The 22,806-nt window shown below is 41.4% G+C and overlaps 1 protein-coding gene across 2 annotated transcripts in view; it reads left to right on the forward strand.

Annotated features, from left to right (window-relative positions):
* LAMA3 (laminin subunit alpha 3) overlaps positions 1-22,806 on the forward strand; it is a 172,275-nt gene that overhangs the window by 56,989 nt on the left and 92,480 nt on the right. The window contains exons 17-28 of one of the 2 annotated variants that reach the window (XM_089517180.1): positions 2,811-2,857; positions 4,504-4,603; positions 6,824-6,876; positions 7,540-7,645; positions 11,925-12,024; positions 15,124-15,280; positions 16,949-17,081; positions 19,162-19,304; positions 19,817-19,917; positions 20,031-20,184; positions 20,782-20,942; positions 22,269-22,377. In XM_089517180.1, coding sequence (XP_089373306.1) covers positions 2,811-2,857; positions 4,504-4,603; positions 6,824-6,876; positions 7,540-7,645; positions 11,925-12,024; positions 15,124-15,280; positions 16,949-17,081; positions 19,162-19,304; positions 19,817-19,917; positions 20,031-20,184; positions 20,782-20,942; positions 22,269-22,377 — 1,364 coding nt within the window. The remainder of the gene's footprint in view (positions 1-2,810; positions 2,858-4,503; positions 4,604-6,823; positions 6,877-7,539; positions 7,646-11,924; positions 12,025-15,123; positions 15,281-16,948; positions 17,082-19,161; positions 19,305-19,816; positions 19,918-20,030; positions 20,185-20,781; positions 20,943-22,268; positions 22,378-22,806) is intronic. The other variant, XM_089517179.1, reaches the window with a different exon arrangement.

A 22,806-nucleotide genomic window follows, 5' to 3' on the forward strand; every position in this document is an offset into this window, starting at 1 on the left:
GTAGTAAGTTTCCCAAAGAGAGAAGGAGGCAGTTCTGGGGTTATTCTTGTTTGAAGCCCCGAGGAAATGTTCAATAGTTACAAGTGCTCTTTAAAAATAGGCCAAAATAATTTTGAAAAACCTGCTAAACACAATTAAACCACTGGCTTTAGGGACCAAATGCCATACAAAACAGTGTAGTGTTGACTTCCTGCTTGAAACTGATAAGGGGGAAGAGCCAGGCTGACTTCTCTTGGGAAAGAGTTCCACTTCTGAAGTGCCACTGTTGAGGAAGTCCTGTTGAGAAAGCCATATTGGCCAGTGCCAAAAGATTGGATTCTGTTTTCCTGACTTTCCAGAAGAGGAACACTGAGGCCTTGTCTGCACTGGTCAGGATACTCCAGGGGCAGCCTGGAGTATCCTGGCCCCAATCTACACACATTATCTTGGCCTCCCAATCCTGCACCATGGTTGCTGTCTGTATGAGCATCCCTCTGAGCCACCTGGCACATCCACTGCTGCCATGGGTCACTCACTTCGAGGTCAGAATGAAATGGATCAGCGATGATTAAATGATTGGACACCTCATTCTGATCTCAGAACAAGCAGCCCGTAGTAGCAGTGGACACACTGGGTGACCCAGCGGGACACCCTTGCAGACAGCTACAATGATGCAAGAATGAAGAGACTAGATGGAACAATGGAAGATCTGGAGCAACAGGTATATTTTTTATACTGTTTTAAGGCTGGTACAGCCCAGTTCTGGTGCAGAATGTACCAGGCATTATCTAGGCTGCTCACAGTAGAACCAGGGTTTGGGATGTGTAAGTGGGGGGGAGGGGGAAATAAACTTGAGTGTGACTGCATAAGAATCTTTATACAAGGTTGAATATATTGTTTTGTGAAATTATTTCCGGTTCCCTTCTCTGACTGTCATCCATGGGGCATAGTAGAACTTGAAAAAGTTACATTTTTGAATTACAGTTTGCAGAACTCCACCTCCCAACCATCCGGGCCAGTAGTAATCCAAATAAAGTACTTGTAATATTTCTGTGCTCTTGCACAGACAACCAGTAATTTATTTACATGCTTCCAGACTAAACCCTATGGCTTTGAGCACAAAAGATGCACAGTTTGTTTTAATAAATACGTACTGATCATAAGAAGAGACTTGATGGGCAGATCAGGTCAAATGTCTAGCATTTTCTTTCCTCCCAGTTACTGACAAATTGTTTCAGATAATCTGACCAGTTGAGTCCTGCAGGTAACAGCTCTTCTTCACTGTTCTTTCCCCATAAAATTAATGTGGAGTTTCCAATTAACCATCAATACTACCACCATCAACCAATTCATCCAACATGGATGGAACTGGTTTTGATTTGAAGCGTGAGTAGTCCAGGTGCAAATTCTCTCTCTCTCTCTCTCTCTCTCTCTCTCTCTCTCTCTCTCTCTCTCTGCTTTCCTGTGGCCATAAATCTTTCTTAGGAGTTTATCACACATGAAATTGGAACTCCAATCCAAACCCATTCCGAAGGAAAAGGGAAGCAGAGTCAATTCAAATCCAAGGCAATTCACGTGATGAATTATCTCACCTGAAGAGCAAAATTGTGGTCATTCCTGAGGCAAAGCGGAGCATACCATGCTGATTCACCAATTCGAATTGGCACCCTTGTGCATGCTCAGTGGGGCTTGAACACATCGTTAAACTTTGCACTTCCAGGGTGAAGAAGGGGGCCATTTCCTGGTTCCAGTTTCACATGAATGCTAGCCTTGCGTGAATGATTGCTTCACATTTCCCCTTACCTTCTATTTTATTCTATTTATTATTTTATTTTTTGCTCTATTTACTCTACTTCAACAATTTAACAATGCCTGCAACTCCTGCCATGTGTGGTCTCGAGTATACATACAGCCATATCCGAATATGTCCTCTGTGTCAGCCTTCCCTCCATCCCTCCCTGCTTCCTCCGAATGTGTCATCCATGTCAGCCTTCCCTACATGCCCCCTGTTTCCTCCGAATATGTCCTCCGTGTCAGCCTTCCCTACATGCCCCCTGCTTACTCCGAATATGTCCTTTGTGTCAGCCTTGCCTACATGCCCCCTGCTTACTCCGAATGTGTGATCCATGTCAGCCTTCCCTACATCCTTCACAGCCACATCCAAATGTCTCCTCCATTCTTGAAGGAGTACTGGAAGCATATGGAGCAAAACTGCAGCGCCGCATCATGGGAAATGTGGCACCTTGGAGGTTGTGGGGGGTATCAGAACCAAAGCAAAGTTGCATTCCACACCAAGACTAATTCAAAGTTGTTTCTTATTGACCCTGGAAAAAGATTTGTGAATTCGCTAGTTCACCGAATTCACCTACATCAGGAGTGACCCTGGATTGACTTTGGATCGGATTCGGAACGACTCCCCATAGAAAGCAATCATGTGTGATAATCTATCACATTAAAATATGAATTCACTTGGTTGGGCCCGGAGTGGCTTTGGATTGGAGTTGCAAAAACTGTCGTGCGATATCGTCCTTAGTGGTCACAGTCCAGTCAGTGAAAGCCAGGGTTCCCCAGTAGATGGAGTTCTATATAAATTCAGTGGAAGACCTGGGACAGGTTTCTATATGTCAAATGGGAATAGTAGTGACTGAGTGGATGCCATGAGTCCAACACTCTATTGCAATGCACATTAGAAGTACTGTGAGTACTAAATTAGCTTTGAAAGATAATTCAGAGTGCAGTAACTGAAATACTTTCTTCAAAAGCATTAGATAAACTGTTGAAGATAGATTTTTGGAAATAAAACTATGCTGCTGTTTTTTAATCATCAAAAGGAACCAGCCATGAGTGTGACCCAGCTGGAACCATGGATTCATATTCTGTAAGTATTACAGGGGATTTGTCCTGACATAGACCCTGTCTGCACAGGCCAAATACAACAGCCTCCCTCCATTCCCTCGACAGTGAGACCAGACGCAACCCAAAGTCCAGTTCTGGTGTAAGCAGACTGAACAACAGCCAGCCCATTTCGCACCAGAAATGGGGTTTTCCCCTCTTATCACTGTGACCATCACTGAGCATCTCATTCTGACCTCAAAAGTGAGCAAGCCACAGCAGCAGTGAGTGCACGAGGTGGCTCAGTGGGGTTGCCCATGTCTGCTTCTCCTACAGGTGACTTGTTTGTTGTGGATTCAGAGCCCTCATTCTGAAACTCGATGGCTGTTGGAATGCATCCTGCTGAACTGCCCGCCACATCTCCCACTGCCACCAGTTGCTTGTTCTGAGGTCAAAACAAGATTCCCAGCCATGGGAGCATCTCTGGGCACCTTGTTCTGACCTCAGAGCAAAGTGAACTGTGGGAGCAGCAGACATACTGGTCAGCTCAGCAAGACATATGTGCAGTAAGTCACCCGGCTTCAGAAGAGAACGTTTAGCAACAGAGGAGAGTTGGGGCCACTCCAGGTCCAGGATAATCCTCTTTACTCTACTCCAGTTCAGACAGGGCCATAGTGGACTTAATATCCAAGGTTATCCAAACAAGAAACAAATATCATGCAGCATGGCAGCATTTAGCCATTCTAATAGACAACTTGGTGCTGGCAATGTTTAGTCTAGACTAGAATAAATTATTTAGGGAGACATGGTGACTGTTTTCAAATATGTGAATGGCTGTCATGCATAAAATGAAGCATCAGATTATTCTCTGTTCCTCCACTGAGCCAGTCTAGAATGAGGAAAACTGAAGGAAAGCAGATTTTGGCTAAACATTAGGATAAATTTCCTAATGATGCAACTTGTTTGACCAGGGAACATTCTGCCTCAGCAACTGAGAGGCTGCCCTTTGCTGGAATTGTGCAAGCATAGCATGGACAGTCATTTGTTGGCTTACTGTAGGTCTAGTTGTTCTAAAGTGGGTTTAGAACCAAGTGATCTCCAGCCCTTTTATTACTATGATTCTGTATTGGTGACAGGAGTTCCACTGGTGTTCCTTTCAGTCCTACATAAGGTTTCCTGGCATTTACATGGTTGAAATGTTTCCCCTAAGTCTTCAGTACTGGCAGAAAGCGCTTTAAACTTAAATATGTTGGAATTTTTGTTGGAATTTATCCCTCTTATCACTGTGACCATCACTGAGCATCTCATTCTGACCTCTGAAGTGAGCAACCCTTTTGATTAGTGACTAATCCTCTTTTGCAGACCCTCCCACCCTGAGACCTGCCATTAGCAACAAAACAATATACATGCAAATCACTCCTGCCTTTCCAGGTCACACAATATATATACCCAAGTCCTTTTCAGGCAAACATTTTCTGAAGATGCCAGCCACAGATGCTGGCGAAACATCAGGAAGAAACTCTTCTAGAACATGGTCACATAGCCCGAAAAACCCACAAAAAACTATGGAAACATTGTTTGTCCATCCTGCTTTTCTCAGCCTTTGTTCTTCAGTATTGACCGACAACACTAGCTTGTTAAAGCCCCTTAGTTTCTTTTAATAGAATACAAAGAATTGTCTTTGTCTATTAGGGCCATTGTTGGTGTCTGAACAATGTGGAAGGTACAACATGTAGTATCTGCAAACCTCTTTACTGGAACTTGGCCAGAGAAAACCCTGATGGATGTATAGGTAAGGCTACTTTGATATACTTCATGCATTCAAAATTAAGCTAGTGTTTTATTTATTTATTTATTTATTTATTTATTTATGCATGCATGCATGCATGCTTAGCTACTTTCAGGTTCAGGCCGGGTCCAAGACTTTATTGCTACTTGTGGCAAAGAGTAAGATAGTAACCCCTACCTCTACCCCTCCCCCCCAATCCACATACAGAAGTCTCCCAGCAAATGAATTAATTTTACTCAGTTTTGTTGTCCACTGCACATAAGAGTGACAAGTAACTTTAAGGGGTGTGGACAGGTGATATGGCACTCACAGCTTCCAAATAGGTAGAATCTCTTTTCTTGTAATTTGAATCAATCACTTCATATTCTGATCTCTGGATCAGCAGAGAACAAGCTTGGTCCATCTTCTACAGGAGGTCTCTAAAAGATTTGAAGATGACTGTCATACCACCTCCCAGTTTTCTTTTCTCCAAGTTAAACATACTCAGCTCCCTGAGCCATTCCTCACAGGTCTTGCTTTCCTGATCTTTGTTCAACTTGATTTCCCTTCTCTGGATGCATCCCAGCTTATCAGTAGCCTTCTTGAACAATGGTGTCCAGAAACAAACACAGTATTCCTGGTAAGGTCTCATTGAAGCCAAAGAGAGCGATTTCATCATTTCCATTGATCTGGACTCTCTACACCTGTGGATGTAAGCTAGAATTGCATTAGATTTTTCGGCTGCCCTGTTATACTGTAGCTAACAATTCATGATTCTTTCATTTAAGGCACTGGTTTCTGTTTATAACACAGATGTTTAATGCTGCTTATCCAAATGCTGTCCTGTAGTATCTAAATTTATACAAAAATAGTGTAGTTATGGAATGTGAAACTCAGATATAGAGTTTATACACTTGTATTTAGCCACTTCACTTTCTAGGACAAATAAAAACTTTGTGGAGAATGTATTAACAGGAAAATTGTGCAGAGCGAAAGAGTCAGACATCCTGCCCTCAGTGGCATCACTGAGGTGGGGTGCGGACTACACTGGGTGACACCCAGAAGAGGGGTGACACCTAGTTGGGCCCTCTTCCCTCTTTAGAGCAGGAGGGGAGTGCATGTGCCCTTGTGGCTCCTCCCAGGGTAGAAAGCCCAGGAATGGTGCAGTGGAGGGGCATGGTCATATCTTTCTCAGTGGCATCACCATAATTAGTGATGTTACTGCCTGCCTTACATCCCTGGGTCAGGACATCAGGACAATATTAAAGTACTGATACACAGACAAATTCAACTTAGTATCTGGTCTGATTCAGAGGGCTGCCTTTTGCTTGGAGAATTCTGTTGGAAGTTTTCTAAACTTCTCTTTCCTTGTTTATGAACATTTTAATATTTTACTGAGCTATAAAAGACAAGTGGATAGACTTCAGATTTATAGGATCTACTTTGTTTTTGTTTTTTAAAGCAGAATCCTGAACTCTACCAGCAGGAGGAGATAGTAGAAAACGCATACCTTTAAGAAAAGTGTATGAATGTAGCCTGTTTTTATAGGATGTTTTGGGTCTATCTTGTTTCTATATTGTCATTATCACTTCGGGATCCAATCTGTAAGAGAAAATTATGCAAAAATTGCTTATATAGGATGTAACAACTGAAACTATATGTAAAATATTCAGCAGTGTGTGACATCTTTTTTGAGAAGTGTAGAATGCTAGATGTGTGGGAAGTCATCCTACAACAATCTTTCACTGTAAAAAAGGCTCACTTCATTTCTACAGTTAAATGTGTCTACCAGTCTAACCAAAGTGAGAGGAATTTGTACTGAATGTACATAGGGCCCTTTCACAGTACACAGTTATAGTGCTATGATTCCACTTTAACTGCCAATGGTATGTCCTCTGGAATGCTGGTGTTTGGTGTTAATGAGGCACTAGAGCTCTCTGGCTAAGAATTTAACCCTCCCTACACTATAAATCCCAGGATTTCATAGGATGTTGCCACAACAGTTAAATTGGAATGGTGGTTGGCCCTGATTCCAGTTCCCAATCTCACCATGTGTAGATGTTCTAAGGCAGAATCTTGTATGAACAGGTGCTGGGTTTTATTTTATTTTATTTTCTGTGTTATAAGATAGAATCCAGAGAGTTCCTTTAGGCACACTCAGAGTTTAGCCTTCAGCCAGCAGTAAATATAGTATATAAGGATTCTCAGAAGATTACTTTTGGATGGATTTGCTTGCTTTTGCAGAGTGTCAGTGCAATGCATTTGGAACACTGAGTGGAGTCAAAGAGTGTCAGAAGGTAAAGGATTACATTACAAATAATTTCTTTATGTATTGTGTTAATTTCTGGTTGACTATAACTGTCAGTCAGCTAATACCCCATATAGACTTTATCACAATGGTTTACAGGATGAAAAATGTTTGGATTTCAAGGGGCTCTTTCAGACTATGCAGTTTTAAATCTGTGAATCTGCTTTAACAGGCATGATTACATCCTATGGTTTCCTGGCATTTGCAGTTTAGGGAGGGGTATTAAGAATTCTCAGCCAGAAAACTCTAGTGCCTCACCGAACTACAAATCCTAACCTTGCTCTTCTTTGGTTGAACATGACTTTCAGTGCTGATTTTGATCTTTCAGTTGCTTTGTCTGATTTTACAGTATGTCTGAGTTCACACTCTGGCATGCTGCCTACAGCCTTCTTTCTTTTTCCTACTGAGAGATGACTTCACACTTGCCACTTCATTATAGAATGTAGTGCTGATGGCTTCTTTCTCATAATCCAGTCATGCTTTTCTCTCTGACTACAACCCAGTGGCTATCTAATGTCAAGATACTCATTTTGTGCCTGTTTAAAAACATATTATTTTAGACTGTTGTTAAAGTTCATTATTTTGAAATAAGAATTATATAAAGGAAAAAGTTGAAAGATTTCTGAATTCTGCCCCTGTCCTTCCTTTACAGGTCAATGGTGAATGCTATTGCAAACCTAATGTTTGTGGAGATTCTTGTGATACTTGTGAAGATGGTTATTATGGTTTAGAGGCCAAGAACTACTTTGGATGTCAAGGTACATTATAATTTATTTATAGCAGCTGATGGATAAGACAAGAGATATCAAAAAAGATAGCCTTCAGATCACATTGTGCACAAACATTTTAGAGTCCTTGTTTTAGATATAATATAAATGCAAGCTTTCTCTTTAAAACCTGTTAGGTTACAGTAGAGTGCCACATTTTCAAGATTAAAACATCTGATTTTTTTCAAAAGCCTCAACAAGCTTTGGTGATGAGGTGGTAGTAGAAGGGCAAAACAGTACAGAACAGCCTGGCAGAATTGGGCTTCTTATTCTCTGGCCACAATCTTAAACTCATCTAAGCATGCTTAGAACTTCTATAAACACTTCCATCAGGTAAAAATACATAAGAAAACATTTATGTTTCAAATGCATAAATGGGGTATATTTAGAAAAAATATTCAAAATGTTATGTTTTTACTCATCTCATAGATCAATCCAGAATAATAATGCACTCCTCCAAAATGTCACCCACTTCCATTTATTTGTTTTGATTTCCTGCAGAAGTGGAGTTGGGAGGCAGGACAAATCATTGTCCTTTCTGGAATCTTTTTCCTAAAGCAAATACTTTATATGAGGCAGCCTTACAAGGCACTTACAGTGGGTAGCAGGAATTTAATACAAGGGATTGCTGTAGCAAGACTCTGCTTCCCTCATTGTGTTTATGCTGCTGTTTGAAGAGAAACTGCCAGAGTCCTTGGTGCAATGCCAGTTTTTCCCTCTTTTGACCTTTTCTGTCTCTTGAGTATGTGTTCAGTCTGCATGCATAATGTGAGGTTTCTGGAGATGTGCTAAGATCCTGAGGAAATATATGCATAAAACTCAGAGTAATATTTCTGCTTTATTTGTCACTAATAAAGGGGCCATTCCCACTGACGAAAATAATCCAGGTTGAAACTGGATTATTTTTAAATTGATTCTCTCTGGAGCCGTTTACTCCTCTTTTACTCCCCTTTGTTTTTCACACTTAAGGGGAGAAGAGGAAAAACAGCCACAGATATAAGAAGATGGAGGAGGAGGAAAGAAAAGGCAACAAAGCTTCCCTCTTTCCCCCCTTCCTTCCTTTTTTCTTTCCTCCTCCTCCTCCTCCTTCAAACCGTTCCCTGCTGCCTGGCCTCCTTCCCCTTCTCTGCCCCGGTAGGCCTAGAAGGAGGCCGGGGCAGAAGGAGAGAGGCAGGCCCGGAAAATGCAGGACGGAGGACGTGTGTGCATGCCTCTGTCCTTCTAGCCTGCCTCTCTCCCCTCCTTTGCGGAGGCCCAGAGGCAGGCTGGGAGAACAGAGGCACGCATGCATGTCCTCCATCCTCTGTCCTCCATTTTCCTGGCCTGCCTCTCTCCTTCCGCCCCAGCCTCCTTCTAGGCCTACTGGGACAGAGAAGGGGAAGGAGGACAGGCAGCAGGGAGTGGCATGGAGGAGGAGGAGAGGGCCAGCCCACTGCCACTGCTGCCAAACCCCGCACCAGCAGCCAGGTAGGCAAGCAGGCTGGTTGGCAGTGGCTGGTGGAAGGGAAGGAGGAGGAGGATCAGGAGGGAGGGAAAGGAGAAGGAGGGAAAAAGGAAAAAAAGGGAAAGGAGGAAGAGGAGGAAAGGGAGAAGGAGAAGGAGAAGAGGAGGAGGAGGGAGGGAGGGACAGAAGGCTGGTGACAGGGAGATGGAGGGGCCATTGCAGCTTCCCTGGCCATCTCCCTGTTACTGGTGGTGGATGTGAATCCGCCTTTGGTTCCGACTGGGCTGAATCGATTTACAGACGGCCCTTCTTATACACAGATTTTTTATACACGGATTTAAGCATACACGGATTGAAAATGTTCCAAAAAAGTATAACTTTACCTTGATTTTCCATTTTTTATAAGGGACACCGTTTTGCTATGTCATTATATGTAATGGGACTTGAGCATACACGGATTTTGTTATACACGGGGGATCTTGGAACCAAACCCCAGTGTATAACAAAGGTCCACTGTATTATCAAATAAATCGATTCTGCCCAAAAAGAAGTGGCAAAACCCAGCGTCTTTTTGATGCGGATTATAACCCCCCTTGCTGAATCAATTCCAAATTGATTCCCAAGTGGGAACGATAGTGGTTTAAACTGGATCATGATGCCACATGATCCGATTTAAACCTCAGTGGGAATGGGCCCAAAATCTTACCATGGACTACTACCTCTATTTATTTGTGGTGAACTTTTAAAATGATATAAACAAACTGGAGTAGGTTCAGAAGAGGTCAGTAAAGATGGTCAGGGGTATGGAAAATTAGTATTATGTGGAAACGTTAAAAACCTGGAGAAGAGAAGATGACAGGGTGTGACAAAACAGACACTTCATATACCTGAGATGTTGCACAAAAGAGGAGAAATACAGTCAGCCCTCTGTACCCACGGATTCCTCTTCCATGGATTCAAGGAAACACACACACACAGTGGGACGATGGTAATGGTATCCACAGGGGATCCATTCTGGACCCTCCCCTCAGATACCAAATTTACAGGACCACAAGTCCTGCTGTTCCCAATGGCGGCGCATGCACGTGGCCATGCCGCCGTTGGAGACAGCCCCTATTCTTCCCAGTGGTTATACCATTAGGGACAATGGGGGCTGTTCCTAATGGTGGCACAGCTGCCTTTGGGGACTATTGGTGGCTTGCCAACCACAGATGCTGAAATCTGCTGATTTCACTGTACATTCCAAAAAGCAAACCTTGATTTTGCCGTTTTCTATAAGGGGCACCATTTTATTTTGCCACTGTATTTAAAGGGACTTGAGCATCTATTGATTATCCATGGGGGTGGGTGGGTCCTGGAACCAAGCCCTGGTGGGTACCAAGGGCCCACTGTATTTGTTATCCATAGTTCCAGAGGACAGAACTAAATCCAGTGAACTTAAGTCACAGAATGGTAGATTCTTATTGGACATTGGAGATACATTATAATGGTGAGTGCCGCTTACTTAGAAGGCAGTATCAGCCTAACCAGATACCTAGAGGGCAGTGGTTGTGGCAGCACCATAAACTCTCCCACTGTCTCAGGCAGTTACAGAGTAACTACCCTGATTTCCACCTCAGTCTCTTGCCTATCTGCCTCCTTCTTATATCTCAGAGAACAGGAAGTCTTTGTGGAGGGATGTGTGGCTAACGAAAGCAATCAGCACCACTCTCCATAGAGCTAACTAGGCACAGTTGCTAGCATCTGATCTTTTGCAGATCATGGCTGGGTTCTCTGGGAATTCAGCTGTGCTGCTAGCACAGGCATTTTACCAAGACATTGCACTCACAATGCCTGGCTGTTCTGGGAAGCAAATTTTTCTGGTGCATGGAAGGAGGCCTCCTGGGAGAGGAATGGTGTGATTTGCAATTCCAGGTGCTGCCCTCCCCAATGCAGGTGCTTCAGTCTAGCTCAGACCTGCACAACTTGGCAGTAGGTAGGGACCAAAAGTAAAATAGGCTAAACTTCCTCAGGCTGCAGATAGGTTTTAATTAAATACTAATTGATGATTATTAATTAATAATTACCAATTAATAATAAATACTATTAACATTAATTCTGTCATCCTCATCCTCCTCTTCCCCACTCTCCTCAGGAGAAAGTCAAGAAGTGGAGGAGCCTTGCCCATTCTTCTCCTCCTCTGTCCAGACTTCTCCTCAGGAGAAAGCTGAGTGACAGAGGAGACCTGAGGGGTGAGTGTTTGACCTTCTTCCTCCTCCACTGCCCAGCCTTTTCAGGAGAAAGCCAGGTGAAGGAAGAGCCCTGCAGGATGAGTGTTTGCCTGTCTTTTTCTTTCACTCAACCTTCTCCTTGGGAGAAAGCTGAGTAGTAGAGGAGGCTTGCAGAGTGAATGTTCACCTGTCTTCCTTCTCCTCCACATGGCCCTCTCCTCAGAAAAAGGTCAAGCAGCAAAGAAGCCTTGAAGTTGTTCCACATCCTTGTGGGCCACCCAAAATCCTTTTGCAGGCCACATGCAGCCCCCGGGCCATATGTTGTGTAGGCCTGGTCTAGCTGATGGAAGGGCCAGCTCTGCTAAAGGGCTCATGGGCTGAACCTCATTGGACATCTTCAAGAAGAAGCTAGGCAACCAGCTGCTGGAGATGCTGTAGATCTGGTTTTCCTGTACCAAAGTGTTGGGCTAAGTGGCCTTCAAGACCCCCTCCAAATTCTGGTTCTGTGGGGATATGATCAATTATCTTCACATTCTCCTGGATAACTATAGCTTTTTCTATTGATACCATCTAGTTTGTGTAGTCTGATGTTAAAACTTTGATTTTTGTCTTGCAGGATGTGAATGTGATGTGGGAGGGTCTGTAAGTCATGTGTGCAATGCTCTGTCCGGTGACTGTCAGTGCAGAAATCACATTGTTGGAAAAAACTGCAATGAGTAAGTCAGTTGGGAAAATTTATTTAATGAATATTTGTGTCCAGCCCTTCATAAAAGTCCTTAAGGGGAAGATGTGTTAAAAGAGTAAAATACAATAATTAATGTTAAAAAAGAGAAATCTAATACAATCAATAATTATCATCAACAAATACACAGCAGAGTTCCAAGGATGTTCATAGGTAATTTATACATGAAAAATAGATAGATCTTAGCCAGGTGCCAAAATGTGTATTTGAGGAAACAGCATTTTGGAATCGATGCCACCACAGAGAAGGCCCTGTTTCATATCCACCATCCAGGATCATGAGACCCCCACTCCTTGCCACAAATATTGGAACATGGGCAAGCTGGTCCAGGGAGAGGCATTTCTTCTGAAACATGGGGCCCAGGTAATTTCACACACACAGAGAGACACACTCTGTACAGGTTCAAGCCACCCCTCATTCTTTCTCCTATTCCATCAGTCTGCTGCAAAATGCTCCACAAGACAAATGGGTGTGGGCAGACAGGAGACCTGTTGATGAAAAAGTTGCCCCCTGTAAAAAAAGATACTTACAGCATGGTGGTAATTCTTCCGGGGAGGGATATTCAAGGAGTGTATTGCCTTGTGTACTTCAGTGCTTTTATTGTTGTACTAGGACTCTAGGAGCCATAGAAGCGCAGCCTGTGACCTTGGGCAAATCACACTCTCTCATCTTGAGAAGAAGGCAATGGCAAACACCCTCTGAACAAATCTTGGCAGGAAACCCTGTGATAGTTTCTCCTTAAGGTCACCAAAGTTGAGATTACTTGAAGGCACAAAACAACAGCAACAACATTGATCACCACCTATCCAGAGAGTTATTAACTCTTCTTCCACTTTTTTCCCCTCAAAGAGTCCTTAACAATTTCTTAGGCTCCCATTTCCCTGCAATAGATGTCACAAGACAGAAAGGGCAAATACTGTATATAGAATCATAGAATCATAGAGTTGGAAGAGACCACACGGGCCATCTAGTCCAACCCCCTGCCATGCAAGAAATCCAAATCAAAGCGTTCCCGACAGATGGCCATCTAGCCTCTGCTTAAAGACCTCCAAGGAAGGAGACTCCACTACACTCCAAGTGAGTGTGTTCCACTGTCGAACAGCCCTTACTGTCAGGAAGTTCTTCCTAATGTTGAGGTGGAATATCTTTTCCTGTAGCTTGCATCCTTTGTTCTGGGTCCTGTTCTGTGGAGCAGCAGAAAACAAGCTTGCTCCCTCCTCAATATGACATCCTTTCAAATATTTAAACAGGGCTATCATATCACCTCTTAACCTTCTCTTATCCAGGCTAAACATCCCCAGCTCCCTGAGTCGTTCCTCATAGGGCAAGGTTTCCAGACCTTTCACCATTTTAGTCACCCTCCTCTGGACACGCTCCAGTTTCTCAATGTTGTTATACATGGTTATACATGGTTGGCTTTATCTTAATCCAAGAACTTTGTCCACATCATCAGGGCCGGCTCTAGGTATTTGGCCACCCTAGGCGAGAAATATCTTGGCACACCCCTGCCCACCGTAGTCCCTCAAAGTGTAAGAAAATGTAGGACATGTTGTAGGACAAAATGGAGGGCAAATTGTAGGATGTTCAAGAAAAATGGAGGACACGACCAATTAAAAGCCAAAAACATTAATAAAAAACAATATAAATTCATGTTTCTCACTCATGCTCAAAAATGGAAGACATTTTGACATTCTTCCTGGATAGAAGGTTGGGATGTAGGTGTGGACATTTTGACATTCTTCCTGGATAGAAGGTTGGGAGGTAGGTGTGGTTTGTGTGTTAGACTAGGATTCTGGAGACCAGGATTCGATTCCCTGCCTATTGGGTGACCTCAAGCAAGTCACACTCTCTCACCCTCCTCAGCAGAAAGCCATGGCAAATTTCCTCTGAGCAAATCTTGCCAAGCAAACCCTAGGAAAGGTTTGCTTTAGGGTCCCCATAAGGTGGGAAACAATTTGACAGTACACAATGACAAATAATAACTGAGTACTGTACCTTTGAGTGCAGTGGAGGATCCAGCATAGTGTAGTGGCCCACATACTGGACTAGGACAATGGAACACCAGGGTTTAGATCCCAGCTCAGCCATGCAAGTCCACTGGCCCCATCACGTCACAACAGCTGGTCCCCCAAAAGCTCATTTGATGGTTCTCTGGACATTTCAAATTCTGTGAAAATGAGTGCATCTTTGTCCCCAATCTGCCTTGCAGGTTTGTCACAGAATTGCCTAACAAATAATATTTATAGCAGTGGGTGCCAAATTCAATGAGGGCCTCTTCTGTAGCTTCACTTTAATCAAGGAATTCAAGAAGATCACCTTTTCTCCCTTTCCTTTCTCTTCCCTTTTTAGTTTCTCCCATATGATGAAAGCTGTTCTATTTAAAACTGGCTTTTTATTATCCTTGGTTTGTGTACTAAGTTTGATGTGTTTAACTTTACAACTTCAGGGTCTCTTTTTTATTGCTAAAATTATTCTAATTGTTATGGATGATTTCTTGTGTTTTTTGAATGTTAGATATCTTGAGTACTGTTTGATGACAGGAAGGCAGAGTATAAATTATTGTAACAGATAAGTTAATTAGTTCAAGGGTGGTCGCTAGACGAAATCATCCTGTACAGATACAGAGTGCTGGGAACAGACTATACATGATGCAGGGGGCTGTTGCTTCATCCTCTCTGTGAACCTTCCAGGGCTTTTGACCATTGTAGGAAATGGAATGCTGGACTAGGTCGATCTTTTATTTGGTTCAGCAGTTTTCATGTGGCCCATTCACACTACATAATTGTAGTGTTATGGTTCCTCTTTAATTCCATCCTATGGAATCTTGGGATTTGCAGTTTAGGGGGAGGGGCTTTTAGAATTCTCTGCCAGAGAAATTTAGTGCTTCACTAAACTGCACACTCCAGGATTCCATAGGATGTAATGATGGCAACTGAAAGTGGAACCATAGTGCTCTTATTGTGTAGTGTGAAAGGGTCCACAGTCATAATGTTTCTTTAATGTGCAAAAAGAGGAAACCTTTTAAAAAGAAAGCCAAATACTGCCTTGTCATTCCATTTTGTATTTATGAAAGGCCAGAAAAGAACTATTACTTTCCCAATTTACATCACATGAAATATGAAATTGAAGATGGAACATCTCCTAATGGAAGAGGGATCCGGTTTGGTTATGACCCTCTAGAATTTCCTGGCTTTAGTTGGAGAGGTTATGTAAAGATGTCCTCAATACAGGTATGTATTTAATTTTTGCCATGATGATATTTTTTGTGAACTAGCTCTAGTAGGGGAAAAAAAAGAAATGAGTTCATTTTCTTAGTCCTGCTGGATTTACTACACTGTTTCTTTAGATGATGATGGGTGCAATACAGAAGGAAACATTCTTTAGTAAAGTCTAGTCTGCACATTAGCCCTGTATCTGGGCAAGGATCTTCTAAACAGTGCCTAAAGCAGTTTGCCATATGAATTACCTAACCTGTTGTCTGTATCTGAGCTAGGGACAGGCAGCACTGGGAAATCCAGCCTGCTCAAAGAGATTCCCCATATAAGTGAGAGGAACCATACTGTATGTTGCTCTGAATCTAATAACTAATTTGCCATAAGAGAAAAGTGACCGCACACATATAGATTAGTCTTTGACATGTTACATCTGAACAGAAGCATTTTTGTCTGCAGACTGTGGTTGTATCTGCACTGCAGAAATAATTCAGTTTATCAATGCTATGGAATGCTGGGATTTATAGTTTTGTGAGACATTTAGCTTTCTCTGTCAGAGAGCTCTGGTGCCAAAACAACCACAATTCTCAGAATCCCATAGCACTGAGCCATAGCAGTTAAAGTGATATCAAACTGGATTATTTCTGCAATGCAGGTGCAGCCTGAATAAGGAGTTGAGAGACTCTTTGATTATTTTTTGTGGCTCTTTAGGATTTTTTTTTTTAGATAGCTTGTTGTTAATGGAATAGGATAATTGCTTATTATTTCCTGTTGGGTGTCATTAAGTTAAGCTAGTGTAACATGACAGATGGATAGCTTATATGGAGGGTCTGGAATAGAAGTAGAAGTAAAGCATGTACAAGTTGGTTCCAAATTTTGTTAGCTTTAATACCTTGGAAAAATCTTATTTTCAAATTCTTAAAGCATCTTAAATAATATCCACAATATTGGCTACACTATCCATTATTTAATATTGGTATGCAATATTGGTATATAACAGTCAACATCAAGTTTAGCTGTTTGATGCCAAACTTTGAGCAAATTCACGTGTGTCTACTCGGTAGATCTGGTTTCAGTGAGGACTACTCCCAGGTAAGCAAGTTTAGTAATACAGGTATAAAAATGAGCAACTTTAGCCTGAACATTAACTGTGAAGATCTGTACTTATTGTTTTGGACTGTGTTATGTCATAACATTCCACATTTTTTTCCTTTTCCAATTAGATGTTTACATTTGCTAAATGTATTTAGGCGTTTTCTGCCTGTGGGGCTTAGTATTAAATAATATGCTTTCCTGTCCTCTTCTTTGCTTCTTTTTTCCCAGCCAGAGGTGGTAGTGCCTGTCACTGTGGCTTCTCCTAAGCTCTTCCACCTACTACTGCACTATGTCAGCTTGGTTTCAAAAAGCTCTAATGGGACGAACTCACTTGCTGAGGGAAAGCACTTTGACCCTAATAACACTTGTAAGTGAATTACATTTCTTGCTAGGTTTGCCTATCTTTCTCTTCCTAGTGAAAATGCTTTCTTTTCTGGCTAAAAGCTTGCTTCTCTGCATAAATGTCTTGCATATGTGTGTGTGTGTGTGTGTGTTTATGTTTTTATTTTCTATAGGAACCATATATTTTGCTTGCATGCTCTACTTTTTGGCACTTTATGGCTTTTTTTCTTGTTAACTCCCATTTTACAGAATGAAGTGAGGATAACTCTGAATATGAAGAAACCAACCCTCTCTTTATTTCATGTTATCTTGAGGTATATTAGTCCTGGAACTGCTGAAATACCTGGTCACATAATCGCATATCAAACTAGGTCTCAAAAAGGTAGGTAAAACCCTGTGGCTGCAGTACTATTCTGATCAGCAAGTGGTTCATGGCATCTTCGTGAAATGAACTCAGTTGATTTAACAAAGTTTGTGTACATGATCAGAGTAGTTTGGCTTCTAGGGAAATGTACAGTGTCTTAGGACTTAATCACACGAGGCTGTTCTCCCACTAAAATTGCATTTTTTCCCAAAAGCGCTATCAATTGGGGCTACTCTCCTCTTTGTTGCACCTTTCTAATCATTGTAATCTTTCCAGCATTATAGCTGTTGTTCGTGATAATACCTTACCACATGCAGAATTTGGCATTGCCCACCCAATACTGGCCAGTGTAAAAGATACTTATGGCTGGAATAGATGGTCCCATAAAGCTGGCTTGGGGGCATGGCATTTAGACATAACATGCCCCCGAGTAGCCTGGAAGCCGCGCTGGCCAGCTTCCGGGTGGCGTGGGGGCATGGTGTTCAGATGTCACTTGCCCCAGAACCAGTGAAAATAAGAGCAGACCTTTTCTGCTCCTATTTGGGGCGGAAGCTGGCCGGATTGGGGCTGGGGCATGCAGTTTCATGGCCCCAGTCCAGTTCTCTCGGGCAGTGTCATGCCGCCCCTTTGGGGCCTTCTGTTTCGCTCCTTAGTTGTCACAAAGGCTAATTAAATGGCATGGCATTCATGGCTTTTGCCAGCAATGCATATTTCTCTCAGCTCGTCACTGTTGCATATTCTGTACTAATAGATACTTCCTCAGGTGCTTTTAGAAATAGTCATTTGACATAATTGACATAAAGACCTTCAATAGTATTTATTTAAAAGCTACCACCTCCAGACTCAACTATAAATAATTGTATTAATTTGTGTGGTCCAGTGTGGTATACTGATTTGTGTGCTGGACTGGGAGACCAAGATTCAAATCCATTCTGGGTTGTGGAATCCCATTGGTTGACCCTGAGCAAGTCACATTCTCTCAGCATCTTTTTTTTTTTTTGCGTGAGAGAGCATGAGAATACTAGAATGGTTTAGTGGTCTGAGTGTTGGATTAGACCTCTGGCAGACCAAAGTTTAGATTCCTGCTTAGTCATGGAGATCCATTGGGTGACTTCCGTCAAATCACTCACTTTCAGCCTCAGAGGACAGTAATGGCATACCCTTTCTGAACAAATCTTGCCATAAGTGATAAGGTTGCCATAAGTTGGAAATGACTTGAAGGCACACAGTAACAACAATTAATTTGATAAAAGAACTGAAACTTAAAGCCATTGTCTGGTTGCATGTAACATAAAGTGGATGGTACATATTCTGGGATTTGGCTGAATCTTGATATTCTATTGAAGTGGTTAAATAGCTGTGTGTAAGAAGAAGCCTGTTTGTCAGCCTGAAAAATGAGCCGTGTGTTCTATGAACTCTATGCTCATCCGTTCCTTCCCTGCTTCCTATGCCTTCATTATCTGTATACTGAAGGTATGATTTCCTGGCTGCCTTTAATCAGAATTATTCTTGTTTAATCAGACCTTGGAAGAGTGACTTTCAGGGTTTCAGCTCTGAGAATCCTCTAGCCAGCATGTGCCACTTGCCATATTGTTCTTGATTTTAGTCAGTCACTTTTCTGAAATCTAGGTATAACCACTACTTACAGATCAGGACATGAAAATGGGATCTGATCTATAGACAGAAATTAAATCACAGTGTTCTGAGTTCAGATATCACAAGACATTATGATTTAAATCAGCCATGCTGTAAGTGCTGTTAATGACTGCACAAAGAGAGAAGAGAGTGTATGGACACATGATTCATTTTTAGATAAATGTATTGGCTTCAGGCTAATGTTTCTTAATGAAGCCATTGTTTCAGTGCAGTGCTCCAGGGAATGATATCCATGCTGGGTGACTGGATCAGAGTATAGAAAAGTTATCTTTTGGACAGTTAGCAAAATCCCCAGCCAACATGGCCACTTGACCAGATTCATTTCATTTATTATCTTGCTTTAACAGTGTGATATTGCTGTTCATTTCATTTTATTGACTAAAATGTTCCTATTGGAACATATTAAGGTGTGCATTTATTAATTTAATTCTTTTTCTGTCAGGGACTCATCAGAGGAAAGACATTGTGTTCCCACCCAGTAGTGAGCCAGCTTTTATCACTGTCCCAGGAACGAATTTTGCAGATCCATTGTTGCTAGGCCCTGGAACATGGATTTTTAAAATTGTGGCTGAAGGAGTTCTTCTGGTAAGAAATTCATCTAGAATATTATATTGTATTTTTTTTAGAAGTTATTCTGTTCTGGAGTAAAGGGAAAATGCCTATGGAGGAAGTTAGCATTGCAGTAAAGAATAAACATGCAGAATGATCACTCATATACTGCAAGGACTAGTTGGGATTTGAATTGGGAGATGGAGGACCTGGGAGACTTGGGCCTGAACAGACAGGCCAAAATAAAGGTGCTTCAGGTCACTTTGGAGGTATGCTGTTTAAATGACACACACATCTTAAGAAGGACCAGAAGCTGCACCAAAGCCACACTCCAGTCCTTCTGGACTCTTAGGACGCATGCATCATTTAAACAGCATACCTCCAAAGTCACCAGAAGCAGCTTTATTTTGGCCTGTCTGTTCAGGCCCCTGGTTGAGATCTGCGGGCTGAAAGGTAACAGATGTACACAGAACACCACCATTTTCATATGATCATTTAATTTGTGCTCACTAGCTAATGCTTATACTAGTTTTGTTTTGTCCTGCCAGGATTATTTTGTGCTCTTACCTAGTGACTATTATGAAGCATCCATCTTACATTTACCAGTTAGAAAACCTTGCACGTATCCAGGACATGCCACAACAGATAAGTTAGTTCTTCTGCTATATCAATGAAATAATTGCCCTGATTTATTATTTTATTCTATTTTAATGATCTAATCAAGCATTATCATCTATTCTTCTTTTTCTTCCTCTTCTCAAGTTGTTTGCAATATGAGCACTTGCCACTAGAAAGATTTTCTTGCACACTTGGCTCAGAAGTAACATTTTTCTTGCAAGCGGGAGAGTACAGGAAAGCTGTTTTCCAACAACCAACAGCCAGACATCCAGTAATGTCTCACATAAGTGGTCAAGAGGTAAGATGTCTCAGTTCACATATAAATCTATCACAGTGTGTTAACACATTTCCACTTTGTATATTCAACAGTATCCCTGTGTGGTGATACTTACTTAAAGGGAGGGCTTTTTTTCTGGAGGAAAGACCTTAGTGGATGGGATTAAGCCTTTAGGACATGAGTGGGGATGATGAAGTTGGACTGTAACTCCCTACATTTTTAATATATTCTACATGATTCCTACCAGGTGACATAAATCCTTGACTTTATTTTTTATTGTGTTTTTAATTGTGTTTTAATAGATATTTAAATTGTAACATGTTTAATCCTGTTTTAAGGGGGGAATTTGGGACATAATTTTGTAAATGTGGATATTTTAATATGTTGTGAGCCACTTTGATTGTCTCATCACAGAAAAGTGGGATAAAAATAAAAGTTTTATTTATTATTATTTACTTCTGTACATAAAGACAAATAATATCATTGTTTTCTCCCTGCTTCAAGAGAAACCAAATAGTTCCATGTAGTTTTTGAATAACTAATTGCTTATGAAAACAGATTGAATCCCCATGATTATTACTTTATTACATATTTCAATGAGTTTTGAATCTTCTTTAGGTGGATCTTCAAATCAAATTAAATGTTCTTCAAGCAGGCCGCTACGTTATAGTGCTTGAGTATGTCAATGAACACAATCAAGTTTATGTTGGTAACGTGGAGATTATCAACATGGGACAAGTGACACAGGCAAAAATTAATATATACAGTTGCAAGTATGGGTGAGAAAATCTAAAAATATTATTTTCTATGTCGTGATGTGTAACTGTTTTGTATTTGGTTGGCTTTTAATAGCTGTGTAGGTTTACACATACCTTTTAAGAGTTCTTTAGGACCATTTCTGTTTTAGTCACATTCTCTTACCTGTTTTTCTTTGCTGGTGTGCTTATTTGCTCAGCCATGGTCCTTCAGCTCATTTCTCATGCTAGTCCCATCTTGGTTTCTCTTGGTTCTATTCTTTACTCTTCTGTTTTTCAGTTTGTGTGCTTTGACATTGGAGACCTATCTGTTGTGTCTGTTTTAGTTCTTCTCATCTCTGCACCTGCCTGTCTGTTGGCCTGGGATTGTAAAGTAGAGTGTTTGTTTTTTATCCATCAACCACTTTCTTTTAAGAGGATTTATACTGGAAAGAGCTCTGTGATCCCATAGCTACTCACAATATCATTCACAAGTTCACATTTAGCACTTGACTCAAAATAGTCAATTTTTAGTTAGTATGAAAATACTGATGAATTGTTCATACCTTGTCCAATATATTGGAATTATGTTTTCCTCTGCATCTGGAGATTATCGTCAACATTTACAGCATCATAGTATTGTTCATGTGCATTGCTCATTTGCCACTCAGTGTCAGGTATACATAGGTATTTCAAATACTTTCACTTGTTGAGTAGTGGGCATCCTGTATGTGGATCACCCCTACAGTTCATGTCTTGTACATGAAAGAACACAACTAGCAATGGTAGCACCTGAAATGGGTGCATATTATCAGACATATAATAGTTCCTTTTATCTGTCTGTCTATCTATCTATCTATCTATCTATCTATCTATCTATCTATCTATCACTGTTCAGGGAACTGAATCCATATATCTCTGCTTCAAATGGAATAACAGTAGCAATGACATTACCATAATTGTCTTGGTGTTTTTCCCTCCAAAAAAGGAGAAGATATTTACCAAAATTATATGAAATAATTTCAGTTTGTATCAAAAAGAATGCATCTGTTTGTGTGTTTGTGTGTGTATTAATGTCTAACAAGTCAAATCCTAACGTGAATAGATGTTAAAATAACTTTTACCCTTTAATTCTTTTACTACAAACATTTAAACTTTGTATTAGATTTATTTCCCAGATTGTTCTTTCTCTCTTTCCCCCATCAGTATAGGGTTTTGCTTTGTTTGCTCCTGATAAGTGATTCTATCAGCTATTTGTTATGTGAAAAATGGGTGAAATTCAGAAGAATAAAGCCCTTCCAGATGAAGAAGTCTAGCATACTTTACATAGAAAAGTCAGCAGCTCTCAACAACATTTAAACTCCCTTACAGCTTCCTGTGTCGCAGTGTTGTGATGGATAATCTGAATCGTGTTGCAGTTTATGACCTTTTGTCTGATACAGAGTTGCATCTCAGATCCTCAGTAATACATTTCCTTCTGGTATGTTTCCATCAGAGCTAGTTTCCTAAAGTGAGAACCAAAGCAGCAGCACTGTTTTCAGTATTATGTAAGGCTTAGAAAGTTACTTGTTTGGGCTACAACTCTCAGCTGAATGTGGGCAGGGATCTTTTTAAAGATTATGGTAATGTGTCTTTAAATAAGGGACAGAAAGGTATTTCATATCAGGTTTGGCTACCTGTCTATATAAGCCCAGGGTTGTCTGAAGGGTGGAACAGACCACCATGAAGGGGCGGCTTAAAGCTGCCCCTGAGAAAGCCGGATTGGGGCCACGACAATTGCACGAGACTGCCCCAATCTGCCTTTTTGCCAGCCCAAAAAGAAGCAGCACCTTTTTGCGATGGCAAAAAGCTGGCTTTTCCCACCACACCACGGATTTATGGTACTCCTGCAGCGTGTGGTGTCTAAACA

Source organism: Sceloporus occidentalis, unplaced genomic scaffold (assembly GCF_023333645.1).
Source record: "Sceloporus occidentalis isolate IW3139 unplaced genomic scaffold, rSceOcc1.0.p SCAF_3, whole genome shotgun sequence".
Lineage (NCBI taxonomy): Eukaryota > Metazoa > Chordata > Lepidosauria > Squamata > Phrynosomatidae > Sceloporus > Sceloporus occidentalis.